Source organism: Aquarana catesbeiana, linkage group LG08, assembly GCF_042186555.1.
Source record: "Aquarana catesbeiana isolate 2022-GZ linkage group LG08, ASM4218655v1, whole genome shotgun sequence".
NCBI lineage: Eukaryota > Metazoa > Chordata > Amphibia > Anura > Ranidae > Aquarana > Aquarana catesbeiana.
The window spans coordinates 282,693,147-282,716,894 of record NC_133331.1 but is presented as its reverse complement, the minus strand read 5'-3'; the positions used below and the strand labels follow the sequence as shown (position 1 = coordinate 282,716,894).

At 45.6% G+C, this 23,748-nt stretch overlaps 2 protein-coding genes across 3 annotated transcripts in view; one reads left to right on the top strand and one right to left on the bottom strand.

The window, feature by feature from the left end:
- LOC141106758 (uncharacterized) overlaps positions 1-23,748 on the bottom strand; it is a 217,646-nt gene that overhangs the window by 118,537 nt on the left and 75,361 nt on the right. The window contains 6 exon segments of the mRNA XM_073597685.1: positions 3,507-3,611; positions 3,886-3,985; positions 13,399-13,496; positions 13,613-13,736; positions 13,824-14,000; positions 15,590-15,713. Coding sequence (XP_073453786.1) covers positions 3,507-3,611; positions 3,886-3,985; positions 13,399-13,496; positions 13,613-13,736; positions 13,824-14,000; positions 15,590-15,713 — 728 coding nt within the window.
- Positions 17,235-23,748, top strand: part of LOC141104596 (uncharacterized) — a 54,821-nt gene continuing 48,307 nt past the window's right edge. Inside the window, exons 1-7 of one of the 2 annotated variants that reach the window (XM_073594224.1) lie at positions 17,235-17,488; positions 18,552-18,695; positions 20,281-20,457; positions 20,544-20,667; positions 20,792-20,889; positions 20,990-21,089; positions 21,382-21,486. In XM_073594224.1, the coding sequence (XP_073450325.1) occupies positions 18,618-18,695; positions 20,281-20,457; positions 20,544-20,667; positions 20,792-20,889; positions 20,990-21,089; positions 21,382-21,486 (682 nt within the window). In that variant the 5' untranslated portion in view covers positions 17,235-17,488; positions 18,552-18,617. Of the gene's footprint in view, positions 17,489-18,551; positions 18,696-19,196; positions 19,428-20,280; positions 20,458-20,543; positions 20,668-20,791; positions 20,890-20,989; positions 21,090-21,381; positions 21,487-23,748 lie in introns of those variants that run through there. The other variant, XM_073594223.1, reaches the window with a different exon arrangement.

The window sequence follows — 23,748 nt, the reverse complement described above, 5'->3', positions numbered from 1 at the left end:
GCGACTGGATTCGAATCGGAGCGCGGTAGGTGACCGAAATGAGAAATGTTTGAAATGATTTGAAATGTCAGAAATGAGTTTAGAAATGTTTCAGAAATGAGAAATGGTTGGTATCGAACCGACTTGATAAATTGCAAATTGCGACTCGCTATGGCTGTCTACCGACGCATATATATATTTTTTTTTTTTTTTTTTTTTTTCGTTTTGAATACCGACATGCTAGAAATGAAGCGACGTCTGTGTCGCGGTGCTGTCGAAATGGTAACATATCGAACGTACAAGCGATATACATTGCAGTTTGTGAAATGCGAGTGAAACGAAAATTTGAAATCACGGTTTAGTGACATGATATGAAAACGAAAAGTCCGACGGGACCTTACCTGCGACAGCCAAGCCAGACGCGTGGTACAAAATACGAACGAAAAACGCGGACTTCGAAGGTTTTGAGTACGGAATATCGAAAATACGGGAACTTGCGAGGCAAGAACTTGCGGACGCTGGTATATCGAATAGTCGGCCTAGTGACGTATATCGCGCACAGGAAACCGACAAGCACCACAGGTGAGCGGGCTGCTTAAGTACCCCCCGGGCTCCTCCCATAAATTCAGGCCACCATACTGGCCTTCCTACGTATACCACGTATCGCATGTAAGTGACAAAATCTTCCCTGAGAAAAACTATTACATAAGCATACTACCTTAAGAAATTAGAGTGAGAATGAAAAAAGAAAGAAGGAAAAAAGGGAGGACGGGGGGGAGGTTGGGTTATAGGGAAAATGGGGCCGCCTCGGTCCAAACTCCATTATGCAATAAGAATAGCCAAAAACAAATTATTTGGTTGGGGACATAATTTCCGCATAAGCAGATGTATATTTAAAGGCAAACCAGGGGAACCATATTTTTTTCGCTAGGTCAGATTTTTGTCTAAGGGAGAGAGTAAGATCTTCCATACAGTACAAGCGATCTACTTCCGCTAGCCATTGGCGTAGGGTAGGTATGTTTGGTTGTTTCCAAAGTCGAGGGATAAGAGCTTTTGCAGCATTAAGGAGATGTGGTGTTATAGATTTTTTATATGTTACCACTGGTTTGTCTGTACAATGTAGCAATACAATCCATGGATCATTAGGAATCTCAGTACCCTGAATCTCTTTATTCCAATGAAGAATAGACAGCCAATAAGGACGTATAAGAGGGCAAAACCACCATATATGAGCATGTGATGCACGTTCACCACACCCTCTCCAACACAGAGGTGATGTTTGAGGAAAGGTCTTATGAAGCACCATGGGAGTATAGTGCCATCTCGTGAGCAGTTTATAATTCACCTCTGCCGTTTTGGAAGCTCCAGAAGAGGCATGGGCCATTGTGAGAATAGTGGCTTTTTGCGCTGGTGTTATCTATTTTTTTTATATGATATTATCACTTCGGGATCTACTTACTCCCACATATATTTTTCTTGCATCAACTCCTGATGAAGTGTACAGGAATCCACAAAATGAGTTATAGGATGTTAAGAAATTTTGGCTGATATGTTATGTAATCATGTATCTCTATATGCAAAATAACATCATGTATACGAATACCAGGATCGTATATCAATTCATATTGTTATCATGTCACTTATGAATCAGCTCATTGGAATTTGAATGTGTTTATTCATTGTACAGGAAATTTGCTATCATAGGTATTCAGGACTCTATTATTTCCATTTATTCTATTAATAAATTTGAAATAATGTATACCAATTAATCACATCACCACACCTCATAGGGCTTCTCGCCTTGAGGATATGCGTCTTTAAAATCATCATTATTACATTCTCAAGGCGCATTCCCTTCTGCCTTCTGGTGAGTTTAATATCCTCAGGGCGAGAAGCCCTACGAGGTGTGGGGATGTGATTAATCAACCTAACGTGAATTACCAGCAGTGTCAGCTCTGCTTTGAAGGATGCAGTATTGATTGAAGGTGTTTCAATATATGGACTGAGTCACCTACCTGTTTCAGCGCCGCTAGTGTCCTTGGACATTAAACACCTTATTTATATGACAATTGTTTTTATAGCAGCAGCTATTTGTTTAATCAACTATTTTACTTCATTTGAATATTAGACAATTCCTGAGCGCTGAGGGGAAGTGGATTATTGCTTGTTTGCAATCGTATACTTTCTTTTTTAAATGTGTACCAATTATATTATGATTTTGATGAGATTTGCCTTAAACAAAGTCCCATGACCAATGAACCTTTTTGTGTGTGTGTGTGTGTGTGTGTGTGTGTGTGTGTGTAGGGATGGGGGCATGTTGCCCATGGTGCTTCAGACCACATCAATTCTTGTTTATGTTGCTGAACTGGTCCTCCAGCCAACCCAGTGAAGCGGGAATCAGAGTGGCCCTTTACTATGTGATCAGCTGTGTCCAATCACAGCTGATCACAACATAAACAGACTTACCGGTTATCGGCAGTACTTTACTCACGTGCTGTCACAGCGTGAGGAAAGGAGAGCCGGTAACCGGCAAGTGTGACAGGGAACATGTACACAGATAATCAGGCCCTATCAGTGCCCATTAATGCAGCCTCATCAGCGCACATCAGTGAAGGAGAAGAATTACTTATTTGCAAAATTTTATAAAACAAACTAAAAAAAAGTTATTTTTTTTCCTTTTCAAAATGTTTCATATTTTTTGGTTTGTTTAGCTAAAAATAAAAAAAACCCAATGATGAGTAAATACCACCAAAAGAAAGCTCTTTCAGTCTCAAAAAAAATAAAAATTTCATATGGGTACAATGTTGCATGACCGCGCAATTGTCATTCAAAGTGTGAGAGAGCTAAAAGCTAAAAATTAGCCTGGACAGGAGGGGGGGGGATAAGAGATAAGAGTGCCCAGAAGGCAAGTGGTTAAAAAAAAAAATTCTGGCCTAGAACCAGCTGTGCCTAAAACGGCTCCCATCCACCTTCTAACTCGTATATAACTACCCCAGGGGTCTCAAACTGGCGGCCCTCCAGCTGTTGCGAAACTACAATTCCCATCATCCCTCTGCCTGTGGGAGTCATGCTTGTAATTGTCTGACTTGCAATGCCTCATGGGACTTGAAGTTTCGCAACAGCTGGAGGGCTGCCAGTTTGAGACCCCTGCTTTAGAAGGAAGACGTTTATACTTCCCTATTCTCAGGGCACTCCGGTCCAGTCATGTGGTCTACACACAGCAGCCGGCGTCAGGGGAGAGGAGATAGTACTGACAACAGATGAAATGCCTGGTCAGTGACGTCAAACATAGGCTTGCTATGGGGCATCTTTTTTCGGCTGTCCCTCCTCTCTCTTGAAGCCGGGCCCTGGGAGCCGATCACATGACCGGACTGAAACCCCCTGAGAATAGGTAAGTGTCTTTATAGAAAGCCTCAGTGACGTTTTAGGAATTTGCTTGTAAGTATCACAGCAGGGAATGTCTGTTATTTAACTTCAAGCTTCGTATGGAGGACAAACCTTATCTGTATTTAGTGTTTATTACTCACTTGTGTTGATGTCTATAGGAATGTCCTGCTCATTAATCCTCACATGTGCTTCTTCCTCACCCCCATTGCTGACATCTCTCTGAATTTCTCTGGTATCTCTGGGGTCTGTGAAAAAAAAAGATGAGAGTGAAGCCCCCTGTACCGTGATGTATGGGGGGGGGGGAGATAGAGATCTCTTGGCTGGTAACACACAATGACATGATGTGAGGAGGAGAGCCGGAGTCTAATAGAGGCTGATGGCTCCTGACTCTCCCACTGGGCACATACTGTCTTCCCATTACTGTCTACTGACAGAGGAGGGGGGAGAAGAAGAGATTGTTGTAGTGACTGAACAAGGAGAATCTGGGACTCTTCTTTGGATTTAGTGTTTATTACTCACCTGTGCTGATCTCTGGAGGGAATTCATCATCCTTACATGAATCATCCTCCACATATGGCTCTTCTTCATCTTCAACTTTAACCACAATAAGGCTTTCTTCCTGAATAAGATACATTAGGTTCTTTGCAACATTATTTGTTATCAGTTTACAATAAAAAAAATAAAATACTGTAAAATCCTCTTCATGGGGTCTATTAAGGGACACAGGAATTTAGATATGGTCACCTTGAAGTAGATTGGATAGTGGCAAACAAGAACATTGTAGGCCAACACCAGGATAACCCCTTCTAAAGCATGCCTCAGTTTGTAGAAAGCAATAACAAAAGCATGATTAGAAACACAAAAGTGGGTCTCTCAAACTCAGGATTTTATGGCTTGACCATTGAGGGACACAGTTATTCAGATATTTTCGAGAGGTCCAAAAAGCAGTCCCTATGGGGTGAATAATAAAACAATCACCTAAGGAAGGTACTGGGGATTGCCTGCATTCCAGGAGCCACCTGAAGAATCAAGACCTAAATCTGGACCAGATGAGGCCCAACCCCCAACCAATGGAGGAACCTGTCAAGGGGGAGGACATGCAGAATCAGTCTGATGCTTAAAACCTATAACATTGGTCTCCAAATTGCGGCCCATGGGCTGAATGTGGCCTTTTGCTTGCCCTTACCTGGCCCTTGGGGAACTATTCCTTCAACCATCAATAGGGTAACATTCCTCTGGCTAAAACCAATGATGGGAAATTGTTTTCTTCCCTGATGCTGGGGCACTTTCTACTCCCTCTGGCCATAGTTGGGCCCCCTTAAAGCCTGAGGGTCAGTAAAATGGCCCTTTGTTTAGAAAGTTTGGAGACCACTTACCGAAAAAGGTTCCCTCCAGAAGGAATGATTCCACAAGAAAGGAGCACCAAACCTGAGCTAGTGAGAAGGTGTTCAACCCAACCCACTGAAAACAGGTAAAACATACCTAATTCCTGTGAAGAGAAGACCCAAAATATGATGTGGTCAATGGAAAATAGGCTCAACCCCTAGAAAGCACAGGGGCCAAGAATGAACCTAGGATCAAGCAAATCCAGGTGAGAAAGACTAGACGGTCTACACACAAAGGCCCAAGGCCACTGCACCACTGATCCTCTAGGATCAACAAGACAAAACCCAGTGACTTAAGAGGCTGTCTGACCCAACAACCAATCTCATTAGGCAAGACATATCAGGGAAAGCCCTGTATCAGCAAAGCACCACAGCCCACCAGGGTTGTAAAGTGGGTTTGAGTCCTCAGGGAGGGGTCAGATTCTGCAAAGTCAATGTAATTGAAGGAGTGGGATGCATCGGTAGCATCCCCCACAAGGGCAGGCAAAAGTGAAGGTGGGACCTTAGCCTCAAACTGGTGAGACAGAATCAACAGACAGGACGGAGGATGAAGTTAAAGCATCCTCATAGCACACAAAAGGTGTAGCAGAGACACACCAGAAAAATTCTGCTGAAGATCCACCCTAGCCTTGAGCTAAGGTCGAAGAAAGCTTATAATTCCCCAGATCCAGCGAATCCCCGACTGCCATGCAGCAAGGTACAGAAATCTTAGAACCATTAAGAGCATTTTTCTTGTTTGGTACAGAACAAGGTAGGGCATCTGAAGAAACCACCTTAATAGGCTGCCAGGGAAGAGAGGCCCATCCGCAAGTAGTCTGGTCCCACAAAGTCATCAAGACAGTCAGTTTCCACCTACCTGCAGCAGGAAACTGGGGTGTTCTGCCTGCTGACAATCCAGGGAGGCACAGGCCCCTTCAGTGATGATTCATTCATTTCTCGCCATACATGAGGCATCCCTATGTACATTAACCTCTCCTCTCCATGCAGAGGTTACCAGTTGACAAGAACTGGTTCCCAAGGCATTGTCCTTAAATGAATCAGTGCAAGCAAGGCTGAGACTCTTGGCACCATCCAGAGCAGGGACCAAACTACCTCCCCTTTCACGGAAAGGACTCCCATTCCTCCTCAGTGACGAAGGCATGGCAACACCTAGATGTTTCCTAATGGAGTTCTAACCAGGAAACCAGCCCATGGCTGGAACCCCCTGATGTAGAAGGGACTACCTGTTCTGGATGGTGGCTCTTCAAGGATCCAAAGACCCCCACATACAGGAATGTGACTTCTAGTTCTAGGTAGGGCAGAAGTGGCTTCCGAGTAAAAGCAACGAGGAAGGAGGAGACAGGGGAGGTCATCACTATAGTGAGCTAGTGGGCGTGCACGCTCGCTGGTAAAGGCGTGTCCAGGTTTAAATGATTGTTACCGTGGAAACAAACAGCAATAAAAGTCCAATAGAAAGATCGGCTCCCCGCCTACTGAGGAAGCCCAATAGGAGGGCGTAGCACGTATAGGTGGGAGGAGCCGAGCCTGTGATGTCATACAACAGGAATCAGAGTATCAGCAGTGAGCTGAGTATCTTGTAACGCCTGCTTTTATGTTATCTATGCAAGTGAGTTTTATCCCTGTTTTTAAGGAGAATAAAAGTTTGCAAAACAGAGAGCACTATGGCTCTCTCCCTTTTTATCTCACATTATGTACTACTGGATGAGAAGCAAGCGTAAGGGTACACTCATAACACATGAGTTGGATCCAGGAGGAGGAAGAGTGTTATTGAGATACCCACAGGAGGAGTGTAAATAGGTGATAGGTGAATGAGACTCTGTGGTGACTCCAGAGGTGAGCGGGCACCTCCTACAGAGGTGGTGGTTTTGTGAAGAATCTGATTTGTCACAATTTTTGAACATCTTATATTTACATTTCAATTGAGAGGCTATTAGAGACACTTCGAGATATATATATATATATATATATATATATATATATTGCAGCGCTACTCTCTTGCAAAAAATGTGCAAATCTGTGTCCTTAAAATCAAACAGTACACGCCATTGAATATAGTCCTATTGAAAACATATGTGTAAATTCTTGAACTGTGAACATCTGTAGATATGAATCACCACCATGCTCTTCTATAGATATTGCTTAGTTATGTACACCTCCACCAGCCAATATATCTGCTCACCTCAACAATGAGTCAGATAGACTTAGAAATAAATCTTTTACTCCACTCCTTTGTGGCCTTTCTTATCCTTAGTGGATTAGCTGTTCATGATCAGCCCTTTGCTGCTTCACCAGCCTCCCGAGTGATTCCAATAAGTGAGGAATAGCTCTCTACTATTCACAACCCCGCTTCTTAGACTCTCCTCCACTTGTGGGATATCGCTCCAATAGCATGCAAATATAAACGTACAATACATAGTGCTCACCATTTAAAAGCTTTATTAAACCCCGCTAAAAAACACACTTATGGGAAAAATAGAGTAAAACAGCATGTATACAATTCAATAGCGTCCGCTCGCTCACCACCATGGCTGCGTGATGCAACAAGTTCGGCTCCTCCCCTCTACACGTGTATCGACCTCTGATTGGTTTTCCTCAGCAGATCGGTGGCACTGATTGTTACATATACATTATTAGAGACACTTATCTTCTTTATTTTTAGTTTGATTTTATTGATACCTTTTTTCACTTGTGCATTGATGAAGAAGAGTATGGTGATGGATGGAATTGTGCCGCATTGTATTAATGTAGAACATATACATTTTAGGGTGTAACAGTGGAAACAATTGAGAGTGCGAGCGGCAGTTTTGTTTGCCTTGGTGATTAGGCACAGAAATATTTTGGAATAGTTGTTTTCACATGTTGATTTATATTTTAACTAGTGATTGCGCTGATTGTATAATGAAGTGTAGAAATGGCGCTATTCCACTCTTAATTGTGTATGGTGAAAGAAAATGCTTGGCAGTTTATTACACCCTTGGCTTGACACCAGTCCTACACAAAATGATTAGAATACCAAAGAAAAAAAATATATTATTAAATATATAACCCAAATAAAAAAGAGTGAAGCTGTGGAGAACGGTGTTATACCCTCTGCCTTTATTGAGTAGGCAGCTAGGCCAAAAAGTTGTGTAGTAATTTTACTCTCCCTAAAGGATATAGTGAAATTCAGATTGCAGGACAGCTTTGGAATCAGAAAAATTTGGTGCAAATGTGTTACACCCCCTGCCTGTCACAAAAACAGGTACATTATGTGCAAATGGTGCAATTGAGTATTCCTAGTGACATAAAAGTTTGTGCGATAAACTGATGCAAAAACACACAGCAGGATAGATATGGCGTGTTACACCTTCTGGTGGGTGTCAAAGTGATTTCTCTGTTGGAAACCAAAAAAATATAAACAAAAAAATGTAAACAAAAAAAAAGTAAATAAAACAATCATGAAAAGTGAACTAGGTGTGTTGCACCCTCTGTGAATGGATGATGTCAAGAATAAAAAAATCTTAGTGCACCCCAGATAACATGTGTGTTTGATCCTCTGTATCAAAGTCAAAACCATAAACATGAACACAAATATAAATGATGAATATTCTGTAATAAACAAGTGGATTTTAAATGAATAAAATAAAATGAGTAAAATAAATAGTCCAACTGTTTTAGATGATATACAGCTTCATTGGTTAAAGTGACTTTGTGCTTTAAACGGTGTTCTTAGACTGGTCAAATTTAGTGCTGATTTTTCTCTCAGCTGACAATAGTGCCAGGTGACTTTATCCGTGCTGGTAATGTATTGCACTCCTCAGATAGCATTACCCTTCAGTGGTATTTGGCATTCACAGTTTTAGCCAATGTGTAGCTCTCTGGAGCCTGCTCGATGGTCTACAAGTCAAATGCTGGCTTTCTCCCAAGATGTCACATGCAGGAGAGAGGAATGCCCATAGCGTGATATTGTTTTTAAAAAACTTTATTTATGATAAAAATGTATAGATATATACTCACATGGAGTCAAAATTTTACATGCAGCAATGAGATGGAATAAAAATGGTGCCGGCGCTGTGTACAAACAACCGCCACTCTGACCAGAAGTGATGCAAAGACGTACGGTACCGCCCTACGCGTTTCATCATCAAGACGCTCCAGGTGACGTCTTTTATGTTACTAGGAATACTCAATTGCACCATTTGCACATAATTTACCTGGTAGGGGGTGTAACACATTTGCCCCAAATTTTTCTGATTCCAAAGCTGTCCTGGAATCTGAATTTCACTATATCCTTTAGGGAGAGTAAAATCACTACACAACTTTTTGGCCAGCTGCCTACTCAAAGGCAGAGGTTCTCCACAGCTTCACTCTTTCTTATTTGGGTTATATATTTAATAATATAATTTTTTCTTTGGTATTCTAATAATTTTGTCTAGGACTGGTGTCAAGCCAAGGGTGTAATAAACTGCCAGGCATTTTCTTTCACCATACACAATTAAGAGTGGAATAGCGCCATTTCTACACTCCATTATACAATTGTGTACTCCACCTAGGTGGTAGTAATTTGTAGAGGCAGCAATTCCCCTTCCTCTTTTTATACATAATTTTTTTCCCATATATTTTTGATAACTGCGGCATCCACCTACTGGATCTCAGTATTAGTATTACACTAATTTCGCTTGATAGATACCGTGGCGCAGGGTCATTTATTACTTCTCATTGCGCTGATTGTGTTACACTATTTTAGCAGAAGTTATCCCAGCCACATAAAGATGCAGAAAGATCACACCAAGAACTACTTGGTCCATAGTACAGCCCTCAAAAATTACACTCGCCTGCTCGCATTTTGCGAGTGGATTTTGAGGGCTGGCGAGAAAGGGCTGCCTGGGAGTGGGGGGGCGAGCACCGGCGGCAGCCTGGGTTAAATGGGAGTCCTTCTCCCAGCGATCGTGGAGGAGAAGAGAAAGGAGAGCCGCCCGGATGACCAGAGCTTAGAGAACACAGCGATAACAGCTTTAATTTCACATTTCTGTGTTCCCTGCTGCTCCCTGTCACATACAGCCCCTCCTCCTGGTCCTGGGACTTTAATAGACAGATCACTCGTCCAATCCCGGGATGGGCGATCTGTCAATCAAGGTTCCCCGGTCAGGTGGCGGGGCTGTATGTGACGTTGAGCGGCGGGAACACAGAAAATGAAATAAAAGCTGTTATCGCTGTGTTTCCTGTGCTCTGATCATCCACGCAGCTCTCCTGTTCCTGCACAGGTATGCTGAATGGTGAATGCAGGCTGCATGGTGGACACAGGCTGCATGGTGAGCACAGGCTGCATGGTGAGCACAGGCTGCATGGTGAGCACAGGCTGCATTGGTGGGCACAGGCTGCATTGGTGGGCACAGGCTGCATTGGTGGGCACAGGCAGGCTGCATTGGTGGGCACAGGCAGGCTGCATTGGTGGGCATTGATAAAGTTGTTGTTAATATTTATTTTATAACTTCATTCTGTATAAAACATTTAAGTGTCATTTCATGAGATAATTTAGGAGGGCGTGTTTAGGGGCAGGGCAGGATCTGGGTTGGGTGGGGCAAATGGTGGCGAGTAACCCTTGAGGCCTGGCTAGTAGCTCAGGACTTGACATTTTGAGCCATGCATAGTATATAGACCCACTGGCTTGCTCAGAAACTAGACCTATGACAAGAAATAGAGGGGCTGAAATGCGCTGGAAAAAAACAGGAGAGGAGGCAGTGAGGATATAGTTGAAGGATGGTTTCTTAACACCCAAAAACTCCCATGAGAGAGAGAGAGAGAGAGAAGGGGTTAACACCCGGTCTGAAGACCAAAGACTTGAGGGTACACAGACTGAACCTTTTTAGAGAGGAAAAGCTCACTCGCATGTGACGGTTACCAACGCTGGAACCTGGCAAAGCCTGATCCTGCAGGCGTTAGGTTCTTCAGGAAGAAGCTGACTACAAGGATCCAAAAAACAGATAGGAGGTTGCTTGAGTGCATCACAAAGGAGATGGCAGATTCTCCAATCAGTAGTAATCTTCCCTAGGCAACACTGAGGATCCAGGTCTTTTTTCAGATAAGGAACAGTCAGAGCTAGTTCCCAGGTAACTTAGTAGGTCAGGGGGTCCCTCTGGAGAGAAAGGTGCTAAGGAGTACCATGTACCATGAATGGCTTTATATGCCAGGAGATCTTCCTGAGGAAAAGAGTGAAGGGCTGTATGAGGCACAGTTCTAGGAATCAATGAGCTAAAGCACGGGGTCCAGGGAAAGTAGGAACCCAAAGAGTATGAATAAAGTGAATAAAGTGCAATAGCACAGGGAAGATAAGGAGCATCTGAAGGGAGTGCCAGAGGCAAGAGATTAGTCTGTAGGTCTAAAGGGGCACTCTCTGCACCAGAATGCTGGTAAGGCACACCAACAAAGGACCCACCAAGGTTCACAATTAGCCCCTCAATGGTAGAAGTGGGGGAACAACTTCATAAAGAAGGCAATTCAGAGGGTTAAGTCGGCTTCTGAATTGAAGCCCTAAAGGTTACATGGAAGCCAGGCTTTAAGGGGAATCTACTGCAGGAGTAGATGAAGGAGAAGGGTGGTGAATTTAGTTGGCCTCTCTCTAGACCTCCCACTTTAAGGAAGGAGTACGATTTGGCCTCCATAGCATTCCTAATCACAGTATCAAGTGAGATGCCTCAAGTACAGCCTCTTCAGTGACAGACTGTTGGTACTCAAAATCTATCAGAGATAGTCACACTGACTAGTGGCCCAGCCTGTTCCAAGGACCTAGGAAGGTCAGAATTAGACTCTGTAGAGCAGGATTCACTAAATGGCAGATTCCGGACCACCACAGATCTACCATTTAGGAGCCGATTCTGTCTCCCCACCTCCGCTGTTGTCACTATCACAGCAGAGTAGAGAGCAGGAGGAGGAACAGTACTGCACACAGAGTGGGAGGTACAGCAGCAGTGGATGGGAGGTGGGAGGTGGGAGGGGGGCTGCCAGAATCAACTTTTTATATCAACGTGCTGGTGATTACAGGGCGGTCTTAGAAACCAATCACCAGCTTGTTAATCTGAAAATTTTATTCCAGCAGGTCCCCCTACCGCCCTCCATCCACTGTTGCTGTGCCTCCCACTGTGTGCCTGAGTAATGAAGGAATGGGCAGAGCTGTGATGTGGAAGGGAAATAGTTGCAGGGAGGATCTGTTATGTGAAGGAGGAGAATAGCTGCAGGGAAGTCTGACATGAAGGAAGAGGAATAGCTGCATGGGGGCCTGTGATGTGATAGTGGGCAGAGGTGTGGGTGGCTGTGATGTGATGGGGGGGCAGAGCTATAGGGGGCTGTGATGTGATGGGGGCAGTGCTGTGGGTGGCTGTGATGTGATGGGGGCAGAGCTGGGGGGCTGTGATGTGATGGGGGGCAGAGCAGTGGGTGGCTGTGATGTGGGCAGAGCTGTGGGGGCTGTGGTGTGATGGGGGGCAGAGCTGTGGGGGGCTGTGATGTGATGGGGGGCAGAGCTGTGGGGGGCTGTGATGGGGGGCAGAGCTGTGGGGGACTGTGATGTGATGCGGGGCAGAGCTGTGGGGGACTGTGATGTGATGCGGGGCAGAGCTGTGGGGGGCTGTGATGTGATGCGGGGCAGAGCTGTGGGGGGCTGTGATGTGATGGAGGGCAGAGCTATGGGTGGCTGTGATGTGATGGGGGCAGAGCTGTGGTGGGCTGTGATGTGATGGAGGGCAGAGCAGTGGGTAGCTGTGATGTGATGGGGGCAGAGCTGTTGGGGGCTGTGATGTGATGGGGGCAGAAGACACCGCTGTGGAGGGGGTTCAGAACACTGAAGGGAAAACTGTGATGTGAAGGGGTGATTGTGATATGCAGGGGGTCTGAGGACACTGATGTAAGATATCAGGATTGTGAAATAAAGAAGGAGGGATGTGATGTGACCAACATGCATTTCAGACCTCTGCTGGAAGAAAATTGTACTAATCGGACCTCCATGAATTTTAATTCTGTATCCCTGCTGTAGAGGATAAGACTGGGGCATGCTGTGGTATGTGAGGAACTGGGTAAATATGCACATGATGTTGCACTCCACATTAACCCTTTCCTGCGGTAAAAGTGGCGAGAGTGGGAAGTTTGTAAATTGTCCAGTGTTCTAATGCTTCAGTCGAAAGGGTCTTAAACAAGGGGAATCTTTATAGACAGGGCATACATTGGGGCAAACCTCTGAACCTGGAAAGCGCCCCACAGCTAATGTTTACTAGTGCACACAGAGCACAATGCCCAAAGTACACATTCCAGACTAGCCGCGCAACGTCCATTTCACCAAGGTCTGGGTTTTTACACTTCAGAGCAAAGGTTGATTCTGATAGTTGCTATGAAGAGACAAGCACAAGCAGTGGTGCAGTAAGGGATCTTGATTGAAGTGGATGGAAAAAGAAAAAAATAACAGTAAAAAAAAAAAGGCTAGCAAAAACTTTTTAGTTAGACCTGACGTGTAGAGTCATGATGAGTAAAGAGCCTTATCCTGGGGCTGGCCTGCAATTTTTATGTTAGCAGCGTCTAATCCTGCTGTAGGTAGCAGTATAACCCAACAGTATCTAAATTCCTACGTCACGTTATGGACAAGAAAGAAAATAATATTAGCTTTCTCTGTTTCAGCTACCTGATCCTCCAGAAGGATCTCCTGATCTTCCTGTGTGGAGTCCCTGGAATACAGAGGACGGGGACATCTCTCTGGTGGGTTCCCATTATTGTATCCATCTGTAGGAAACACACACACTGACTGAATACATTGTTTCTATGTTTTTATCAGATGATGGGGGATCTAGGTGGACCCTGCGTACTGCTCTCTCCTTTACAATAAAGTCTCCTCTTACCCGGTGATGTGAGGGGCGGCCAGTTTTCCATCATGATGTCCTTGTAGAGATCCTTGTGTCCTTCTATATACTCCCACTCCTCCATGGAGAAATAGACAGTGACATCCTGACACCTTATAGGAACCTGACACACACAATGATACCGTCACCATCCAGACACATCCCTTGTCTGTTACTGGATAAATGTCCCAGAATTCCCGACACCGCTCACCTCTCCTGTCAGCAACTCAATAATATCTTTTGTGACTTCTAGAATCCTCTTGCTGTTGTTTATCTCAGATATAAGGGAATAAGCTGGAGGCTCCATCATGGGGCTTATTTTCCTGCTCCAATGTTGTGACACACGAGTCATGTGATCATCAAATGGTTTCTTCACTATAATGCATTCCTGTGTTTTTGCAGTTAAATAAATATCACTTCATAGACAAAACAATCCACGTTTCACTGTCAATCCATGCAATAGTCTATACCCTTCCAGAATATCTTCTTTTCCAGTCCCTCTTTCTAAAATCAATCATATTTTCTCTGGCAGACTGTCCCCTTTTCCAGTCATAGTCATACCATCCACACTCTTTTACCGCACACATTGCCTGCTGTCATACCCTCTACACACTTCTCCTGCACATACTGCCCGCAGTCATACCCTCCAAACTCCTCTCCTTTACATACTGCCCACTGTCATACCCTCCAAACTCCTGTACATACCATCCGCTGTCATACCTTCCACACACTATTCTTGCATATACTGCCCACTGTCATATCGTCCACACTCCTTATCTGCACATACCGCTCGCTGTCATACCCTCCACACTCTTCTCCTGTACTTACTACCTGCTGTCATACCCTCTACCCTCTTCTCCTGCACATAATACCCACAGTCATACCCTCCAAACTCCTCTCCTGTACATACTGCCCACTGTTATACCTTACACACACTCCTCTCCTGTACATAGCGTCCGCTGTCATACCTTTCACACTCTCTGATACATACCACTCACTGTCATACCTCTCACACTCCTCCCCTGTACATACCGCCCGCTGTCATATATTCCACACTCCTTTCTTGTACATACCGCCCGCTGTCATACCCTCCACACTCCTTTCTTGCACATATTGCCCGCTATCATACCCTCTACACTCCTCTCCTGTACATACCACCCACTGTCATACCTTCCACACACTCCTCTCCTGTACATACCGCCCACTGTCATACCCTCCACATTCTTCTCCTGTACATACTGTCCACTGTCATACCCTCCACACTTCTCTCCTGTACATACTGTCATACCCTCCACACTCCTCTCCTGTACATACTGCCCATCGTCATACCCGCCACACTCCACATACCGTCCTCTGTCATACCCTCCACACTTCTCTCCTGCACACACCGCCTAGTGTCATACCCGCCACACTTTTCTCCTGCACATACCGCTCACTGTTATACCATCCACACTCTTCTCCTGTACATACTCCCTGCTGTCATACCATCCACACTCCTCTCCTGTACATACTGCCCACTGTCATACCCTCCAAACTCCTCTCCTGTACATACTGCCTGCTGTCATACCCTCCACTCTTTTCTCCTGTACATACTGCCTGCCGTCATACCCTTCACTCTTTTCTCCTGTACATACTGCCTGCTGTCATACCCTTCACTCTTTTCTTCTGTACATACTGCCTGCTGTCATACCCTCCACTCTTTTCTTCTGTACATACTGCCTGCTGTCATACCCTGCACTCTTTGCTCATGTACATACCCTCCACTCTCTTCTCCTGTACATACCACCCACTGTCATACCCTCCACACTCCTCTCCTGAACATACTCCCTGCTGTTATACCCTCTGCAAATACTGCCTGTTAAAACACTTCTTTACATGGTTTGTAATATATGCATTCTCACTCATTCTGGAGTTGGCACATTTTTGTACATTTAACCTTTACTTTAGGATTAAATGACCTCCCAGAATCCTCCTCACCTGTCCGGTCAGAAGGTAGATGATCTCCAGGGTGAGGTTTAATATCCTCTCTGTCATGTGACTCGGCTCCTTCTCCATCTTTAGTTAGGTTTTCAGTTTTAAGCCGTTTCTACTTTTGCTTTGGCTGTCTCAAGAAACAAAAATACATAAAAAAAGGACAAATAATAAATATAAAATAAATTCCTAATTATTTTCAAAATGCCCTACTCTCTCACAGTCTTGGTCAAAGCACCTTCCACCTACTTTTAACCCTCCTCCCACTGATGTCACCCCCACAACATGGTGCCTTCCACTTGCCCCACTGCACACCTAAATTACTCACCTCACCTCCCTCCTGATCAGGGCTGGTGCAAGAAGTTTTGACACCCTAGGCGAAATAAATTTTTGCTGCCCCCCTGGCCCCACCCCCTTTTCCCTGCCCATGTATACCCCACCTATTTAATGAAGCGCCCAAATGCAGCCCATCAGCGCCCGTCTAATGCAGCCTCACCGGCGTCCATCAAATGCAGCCTCACCGGCGCCCATCAAATGCAGCCTCACCGGCGCCCATCAAATGCAGCCTCACCGGCGTCCATCAAATGCAGCCTCACCGGCGTCCATCAAATGCAGCCTCACCGGCGCCCATCAAATGCAGCCTCACCGGCGCCCATCAAATGCAGCCTCACCGGCGCCCATCAAATGCAGCCTCACCGGCGCCCATCAAATGCAGCCTCACCGGCGCCCATCAAATGCAGCCTCACCGGCGCCCATCAAATGCAGTCTCACCGGCGCCCATCAAATGCAGCCTCACCGGCGCCCATCAAATGCAGCCTCACCGGCGCCCATCAAATGCAGCCTCACCGGCGCCCATCAAATGCAGCCTCACCGGCGCCCATCAAATGCAGCCTCACCGGCGCCCATCAAATGCAGCCTCACCGGTGCCCATCAAATGCAGCCTCACCGGCGCCCATCAAATGCAGCTTCACCGGCGCCCATCAAATGTAGCCTCACCGGCGTCCATCAAATGTAGCCTCACCAGCGTCCATCAATGAATGTTTGCTTGCTTGCTTCCATTCATTCGGGAGTCGGGACACAGACACAGTCCTTCGCCGCCACTGCACCTCTGACACTATGTGCGAACGGAGTGGTCGCTGCCTGCTGATGCTGAGACTTGCTGCAGAGAGAAGAGAGTAGGAACAGCGGTGGCCGGGTGCCCTTGTCGGCTGCCTAGTGGTAGCACCAGCTCTGCTCTTGATCATGGGACCTCCCAGCCCCATCACCATCCCCCTTATAGCTCTCTGCTCCCCAGTCGCTGTGCCTGGACGTAGCACATTTCTCCCGACTCCCTCATCGTTACCACCATCCATGCTCCACAGGTACACCCCACTCCATACTTACCTTCTCTAGAAGGGGCACAGTTCCTAACAGAGATCATACATGAGCTCATCTGTAAATATTAAATGAGAGACAGAAGGTACAACTACAGGAGCAGACATGGAGGAGAACCATATCTGGACAGCACACACAGAAACAGAAAAAAAAAATCCCACCTGTGTGCTTTATACAGCACATGTGACATGACTGAAGTCACATGACAGCCCCTCCCTCCTAGTCAGTGCTGTGACCCCTCCTCTCATAATAAGAAGACATTATTGCCTCCTACTCAGTGGGCTCACACTCTGCTGGAGGAATCTTTATCAGCTTAAAAACAAAACAAAATTCTCTCTATATCCTGTGTGGACTACAACAAAATGGCCGCCATGAGACGGCCACTACATGACGTGAATACCACTGCTTTGTGAGAGAAGGAAGTGTCTTCAGAATAGGAGTGCATGGCAGCCATTTTGTTGTAGCCCCGATGTGTCCCTTTTTTTTTATATATTATCTGGAAGAATATTCCTGCTGAAGACTGAGGAGGAGGTAATATTGTCTTCTGGGACAAGGGGGTTTCAGCATTCTGTGTATGGACTGGATGGGGGGGGGGTCACATGTTCTTTATAAAGGGATTAATTCATTTAAATTTGGTCAGCAGGAATATAAAATAGTGATCTTCTCCCAGCCTGGAGCACAACCTCATCTATTCTCCGAACTATGCCAGTGGTGGGACTGAACTCGGCATCAGTGGCTAGTAGAGGCGAGCTCGGGTGTCCCCTGAACTCATCGCTAGGCGAATTTGCCGTCTTTTTTACTCCAATGAGCCATGGGCAGGGCTATTTTTGCCCCTTTATCTCATCCTGAAGCTCATTGGTGTACAAAAAGAGCTCAAGTTCCTAAGTTTGAAAAGAGATGAATTCAGCACGATGTGACCTACTCCTGACCTCTGCACTCGGAAGAAAGGATGAGCTCCGGAATGTTCAGATCCCAGTCCAAACCCACCGGACTGAGCCTTCCAGAAAGATGTCACTGTACTGGGCCAATCATAAGCATCTGAGGCATTCCCCGCCCCTTCTACAAATGGCGAACCATGCGACAGATTCATGTAGTTGGCTGTAAGGTGTAAATAATTCTGTTGCAAGCATCTCTCCTGTAGTAGAAACATATCTAATATATTAACCTAACCCCTTGCCGCCGCCACCGCCTCCTATATGGCATGTCCTGACCTCCTCTATTAGACTTCAAAAAAAGAAAAAAAGGTTTAATATCACTTTAAGGGCTTCTGAACAATGGGAGGTAGAGACAGAGTTCCTGATTATGTGACTGCTATGAATATCTGCCACAGTAGTCACATGATTTGGAGCCCCTCCCACTGAGTCTCAATCGTAAACGGTGATCAGGAGCTCAGTCAGTGTGTTGGGAATGCTCCCTCTGAACAGGTTCTCTTCATCTCCATATCTCTCCATATCTATTAATGTGCTGATCTTATTCTCCTCTCTCTTCATGTCTCACTGTTCCGTACTTCTCCCTTTGTCTGTCTCTCTCTCTGATGACATTGATCTATGACATAATGGATCCCATAGATGTTCTCTACCTCTCCTGGTTTTAGCTTTCTGTGTCCTGAGACAACGAAATACAAATAGGAAACTCCCCAAATCTGAACACCTGACCGAGGATGGTGAAGGACCTGAATCACATGACCGAGAGGATACTAAACCTCACCCTGGAGATCATCTACCTGCTGACCGGAGAGGTGAGGAGGATTCTAGGAGGTCACATGACATCACTCTTATCTCTATTAATAAAACACAGACCTAACCGAAGAGGTGGGGAGGATTCTGGGAGGTCACATGACATCACTCTTATCTCTATTATTAAAACACAGACCTGACCGGGGAGGTGAGGAGGATTCTGGGAGGTCACATGACATCACTCTTATCTCTATTAATAAAACACAGACCTAACCGAAGAGGTGGGGAGGATTCTGGGAGGTCACATGACATCACTCTTATCTCTATTAATAAGACACAGACCTGACCGGAGAGGTGAGGAGGATTCTGGGAGGTCACATGACATCACTCTTATCTCTATCAATAAAACACAGACCTAACTGAAGAGGTGGGGAGGATTCTGGGAGGTCACATAACATCACTCTTATCTCTATTAATAAAACACAGACCTGACCGGAGAGGTGAGGAGTATTCTGGGAGGTCACATGACATCACTCTTATCTCTATTAATAAAACACAGACCTGATCGGAGAGGTGAGGAGGATTCTGGGAGGTCACATGACATCTGTATCTGCATATACCCCTGGAGAAGCTGCTGCTGTGCGGATTCCCTGGTTTCTACTAATAACAACTCTTCAGGCAATACCACAGCCTCAGACACACAGAGACTGGAGGAAAAGATGGTTATTTAAGCAGAATGCCCAACAGAGCAAATACTAGCAACAGTAACAGTGAAGCAATGATCCAGGGTAAAGGTACAAGCACTCCAGGCACGGATGTCCTTTCCCACGAATTACTGGGTCCCTCCACTCCAGCATCGCCAGCCAGAGCAGCACACCAACAGTTTCACCCTGACTCTCCACATAGGGACTGAGTCTTGTGCCCTGTGCTTCCCATCCTTTTCCTCCTCATTTTGCACACGGTCATCCTGGGACTTGTATTCCCACCAAGTCTCTCTCAGTTCAGGGGCTGGCTCCCTTAATTTCCAACTGGGGTGAATTTACAGGGGGTTTTGATAGCTTGGGGCGTGCAGCTGCCGTGACAGCAGTGCCGTGACTGGGATAACCATTATTCTCATCTATTTTTTAAAAACAGGACTAATTACAATGACCCGCGATAAATGCTTAGGGGCCCGGCTCAGGCTGTTAAGGTCCAATAGGTTGGATGCTGCTGACTAATGAGGGTGCAGACTGAGGAGAGGTTCATCCAGACCCAAAGCACACTGTTGAGATGAGAGGAGATAGCTCGACCACTGCACATCTTGTCTGGCCCAAGTGGTTAGCAGGTAAAAACAGCCTCAGCTCGATTCATCCAAGCCACGACCCCAACATGTTTTGCCCCACCCCAGGGGCATCATGTAATCATGGACCTCCATGATTAAGCCCCTGGGGTGGGGTGAAACGCGCTGGGGCAGGGCTTGGATGAAACAAGCTGAGGCTGCTTTTACCTGCTAACTACTCAAGCCATAGATGTGCGGCAGTCGAGCTATCTCCTCTCATCTCTAGGACTGATTAGAGAACTAATGATTTTGTGAACCTCCATTGATTTACAATGAGATGTGAGTTATTTTCACTATGACGTGATATTTATTTACCTCTTAAAACGCAGGAATGCATTATAGTGAAGAAGGCCACCGATGATCACCAGACTCATGTGCGACAACATTGGAGCAGGAAACTGAGCCCCATGACAGAGCATTCAACTTATTCCCTTATATCTGATATAAACAATGACAAGAAGATTCTAGAAATCACCCAGAAGATACTTGAACTGCTGACGGGAGAGGTGAGTGGTGCCGGGAATTCTGGGACATTATCCAGTAACAGACAAGGGATGTGTCTGGTTGGTGACGGTATCATTGTGTGTGTCAGGTTCCTATAAGATGTCAGGATGTCACTGTCTATTTCTCCATGGAGGAGTGGGAGTATATAGAAGGACACAAGGATCTCTACAAGGACGACATGATGAAGAACCGGTCGCCCCTCACATCACCGGGTAAGAGGAGACTTTCATTTCTTGTAAAGGAGAGAAGAGTATTGAGAATCCACCTAGATACACACATCCTCTGATATAAAGACATAGAAACAATGTATTCAGTCAGTGTGTGTGTTTCCTACAGATGGACCCAGTAACAGAAATCCCCCAGAGAGATGTCCCCGTCCTCTGTATTCCCGGGACTCCACACAGGAAGATCAGGAGATCCCCGAGGAGGATCAGGTAATATAATTGAGGGCTCTAGTTGAACCTGATATTTTTCTGCTTTACCAAAAAATCTGAATACCGAAATGGACATTAACAAGTTTCCTGTACTACTTAGTATGAAGGCCTGATTATTGTTAAAGTTGAAGATGAAGAAGATCCATCTGTGATGGGTGATGAGCCCTGCAAAGAGGAGATCCCTCCAGAGATCAGCACAGGTGAGTAATAAACACTAAATCCAGAGAAGAGTCCCAGATTCTCCTTGTTCAATCACTACAACAATCTCTTCTTCTCCCCCCTCCTCTGTCAGTAGACAGTAATGGGGAGACAGTATGTGGCCAGTGGGGGAGTCAGGAGACATCAGCCTCTATTAGACTCCGGCTCTCCTCCTCACATCATGTCATTGTGTGTTACCAGCCAAGAGATGTGACCAGTCTCCCCCCACACACACTCTCTGGGGTCTCTCATACATCTCAGTACAGGGGGCTTCACTCTCATCTTTATTCACAGACTCCGGAGACACCAGAGACACTCAGAGAGATGTCAAATCTGAGGAGGAGGAAGAAGGACGCGTAAGGATTAAAGAGGAGGGAGTTCACATAGAGATCAGCACGGGTGAGAAATAAACATTAAATCGAGAAAGGATTTGCAGATTCTTCTTTTTCAGTCACCATATGTAAAGTAGCTGAGCACAGGAAAAAAAAAATCTGTTTTATTACTGTTCTTCTGGCCATTGTCCACACGTAAAGTACTTTTTTGTATAGTCCATTCTTAGTTTTTCATTGTCCTCTTGACAGACATTTTCTTGACTCTAGATTATGTCACTATGTGCACAGACTGGTCATTTTTTTTAATTGTGTGGCCTCCTGATAGGAGAAGAGTATGGTCAGGTAACACTTCCAGAATCCCCTCTCTTCCCCAGTCAGGTCTGTGTTTTACAAATAGAGATTAAAGGGATATCACATGACCCTCCCAGAATCCTCCTCACCTCTCTGGTCAGGTCTGTGTTTTAATAATAGAGAGAAGAGTGATGTCATGTGACCTCCCAGAATCCTCCTCACCTCTCCGGTCAGCTCCGTGTTTTAATAATAGAGATAAGAGTGATGTCATGTGACCTCCCAGAATCCTTCTCACCTCTCTGGTCAGGTCTGTGTTTTAATAATAGAGATAAGAGTGATGTCATGTGACCTCCCAGAAACCTCCTCACCTCTCCGGTCAGCTCTGTATATTATTAACCACTTGCCGCCAAATCACGTACCTGTACATCATTTGACTTTAGGTGGTTGTACCGGAGTGATGCTAAGCAACTGGTTAATTGTTATCACTTACAGTTTACTGGAGTCTTAAAGGTGCTAGTTTTAAAAAAATCAGAAGTATTCTTGGCATTTTGAATGCTTTCAAGCGCAAAGGAGGGATTTGGGGTCCTATAGACTCCAGGACCTTCCATAAGAATACCTGTCACGTGACTATTGCTGTCACAAGGGATGTTTACAGTAAAAATAAAAAAAATAATATACATTAATAATTTAACCACTTCCCGCCCAGCCTATAGCAGAATGACGGCCGAGCGGTGGTTCAGTTATCCTGACTGGGCGTCATATGACGTCCAGCAGGATAACATGCCGGCGCGCGCCTGTGGGGGCGCGCATTGCTGCGATCGGTGGTGCGGTGTGTCATTCTGACACACCGCACCACCGATCTCGGTAAAGAGCCTCCGGTGTTCAATCACGGCTGATCACGATGTAAATAGGAAGAGCCGTTGATTGGCTTTTCCTCACTCACGTCTGACAGACGCGAGTAGAGGAGAGCCGATTGGCGGCTCTGCTGACATTGCGCAGACCCCCCTCAGATGGCCACACTAGACCACCAGGGAAGCCCCCAGGACCGCCAGGGAAGTCCCCAGCATGTGGATGGCCAGGTACATCCCCCATGGCCATCCGCATGTAAAAAAAAATGCCCAAAATATGCCAATCAGTGCCCACAAATGGGCACTGACTGGCACATCATATTTACATGACAAAACAGGGATGCCCAGCAATGCCACCCATCAGTGTCATCAGTGCCACCCATCAGTGTCATCAGTGCCATCCATCAGTGTTCATCATTGCCACCTATCAGTGCCCATCCATGCCACCTATCAGTGCCACTCATGAGTATGCATCAGTGCCGCCTATGAGTGCCCATCAGTGCCGCCTACAAGTGCCCATCAGTGCTGCCTACGAGTGCCCATCAGTGCCACCTATGAGTGCCCATCAGTGCTGCATACCAGTGCCACCTATCAGTGTCCATCATCAGTGCCACCTCATTGGTGCCACTTCATCGGTGCCCATCAGTGCCGCCTTATCAGTGCCCGTCAGTGCAGCCATATCAGTACCCGTCATTGAAGAAGAAAACGTACTTATTTACAAAAAAATTTAACAGAAATAAAGAAAAATATGTTTTTTTGCAAAATTTTCGGTCTTTTTTTATTTGTTGCGCAAAAAATAAAAATCGCAGAGGTGATCAAATACCACCAAAAGAAAGCTCTATTTGTGGGAACAAAATGATAAAAAATTAGTTTGGGTACAGTGTAGCATGACGGCACAATTGTCATTCAAATTGCGACAGCGCTGAAAGCTGATAATTGGCTTGGGCAGGAAGGTGTCTAAGTGCCTGGTATTGAAGTGGTTAACAAAAAATTAAAAATTAAAGTGCCCCTGTGCTAGAGCGCAAAGGCCAATGGTCCCACACATGTGAGGTATCACCATGATAGTCAGATCATGGGCAGTAATTCTAGCACTAGACTTCCTCTGTACATCTGAAGTGGTAACCTGTAAAGGCCTTCAAAGCATTGCCTATCGATACTTTATGTTGTTTTGTCGCCGTTGTGCGGGTGTG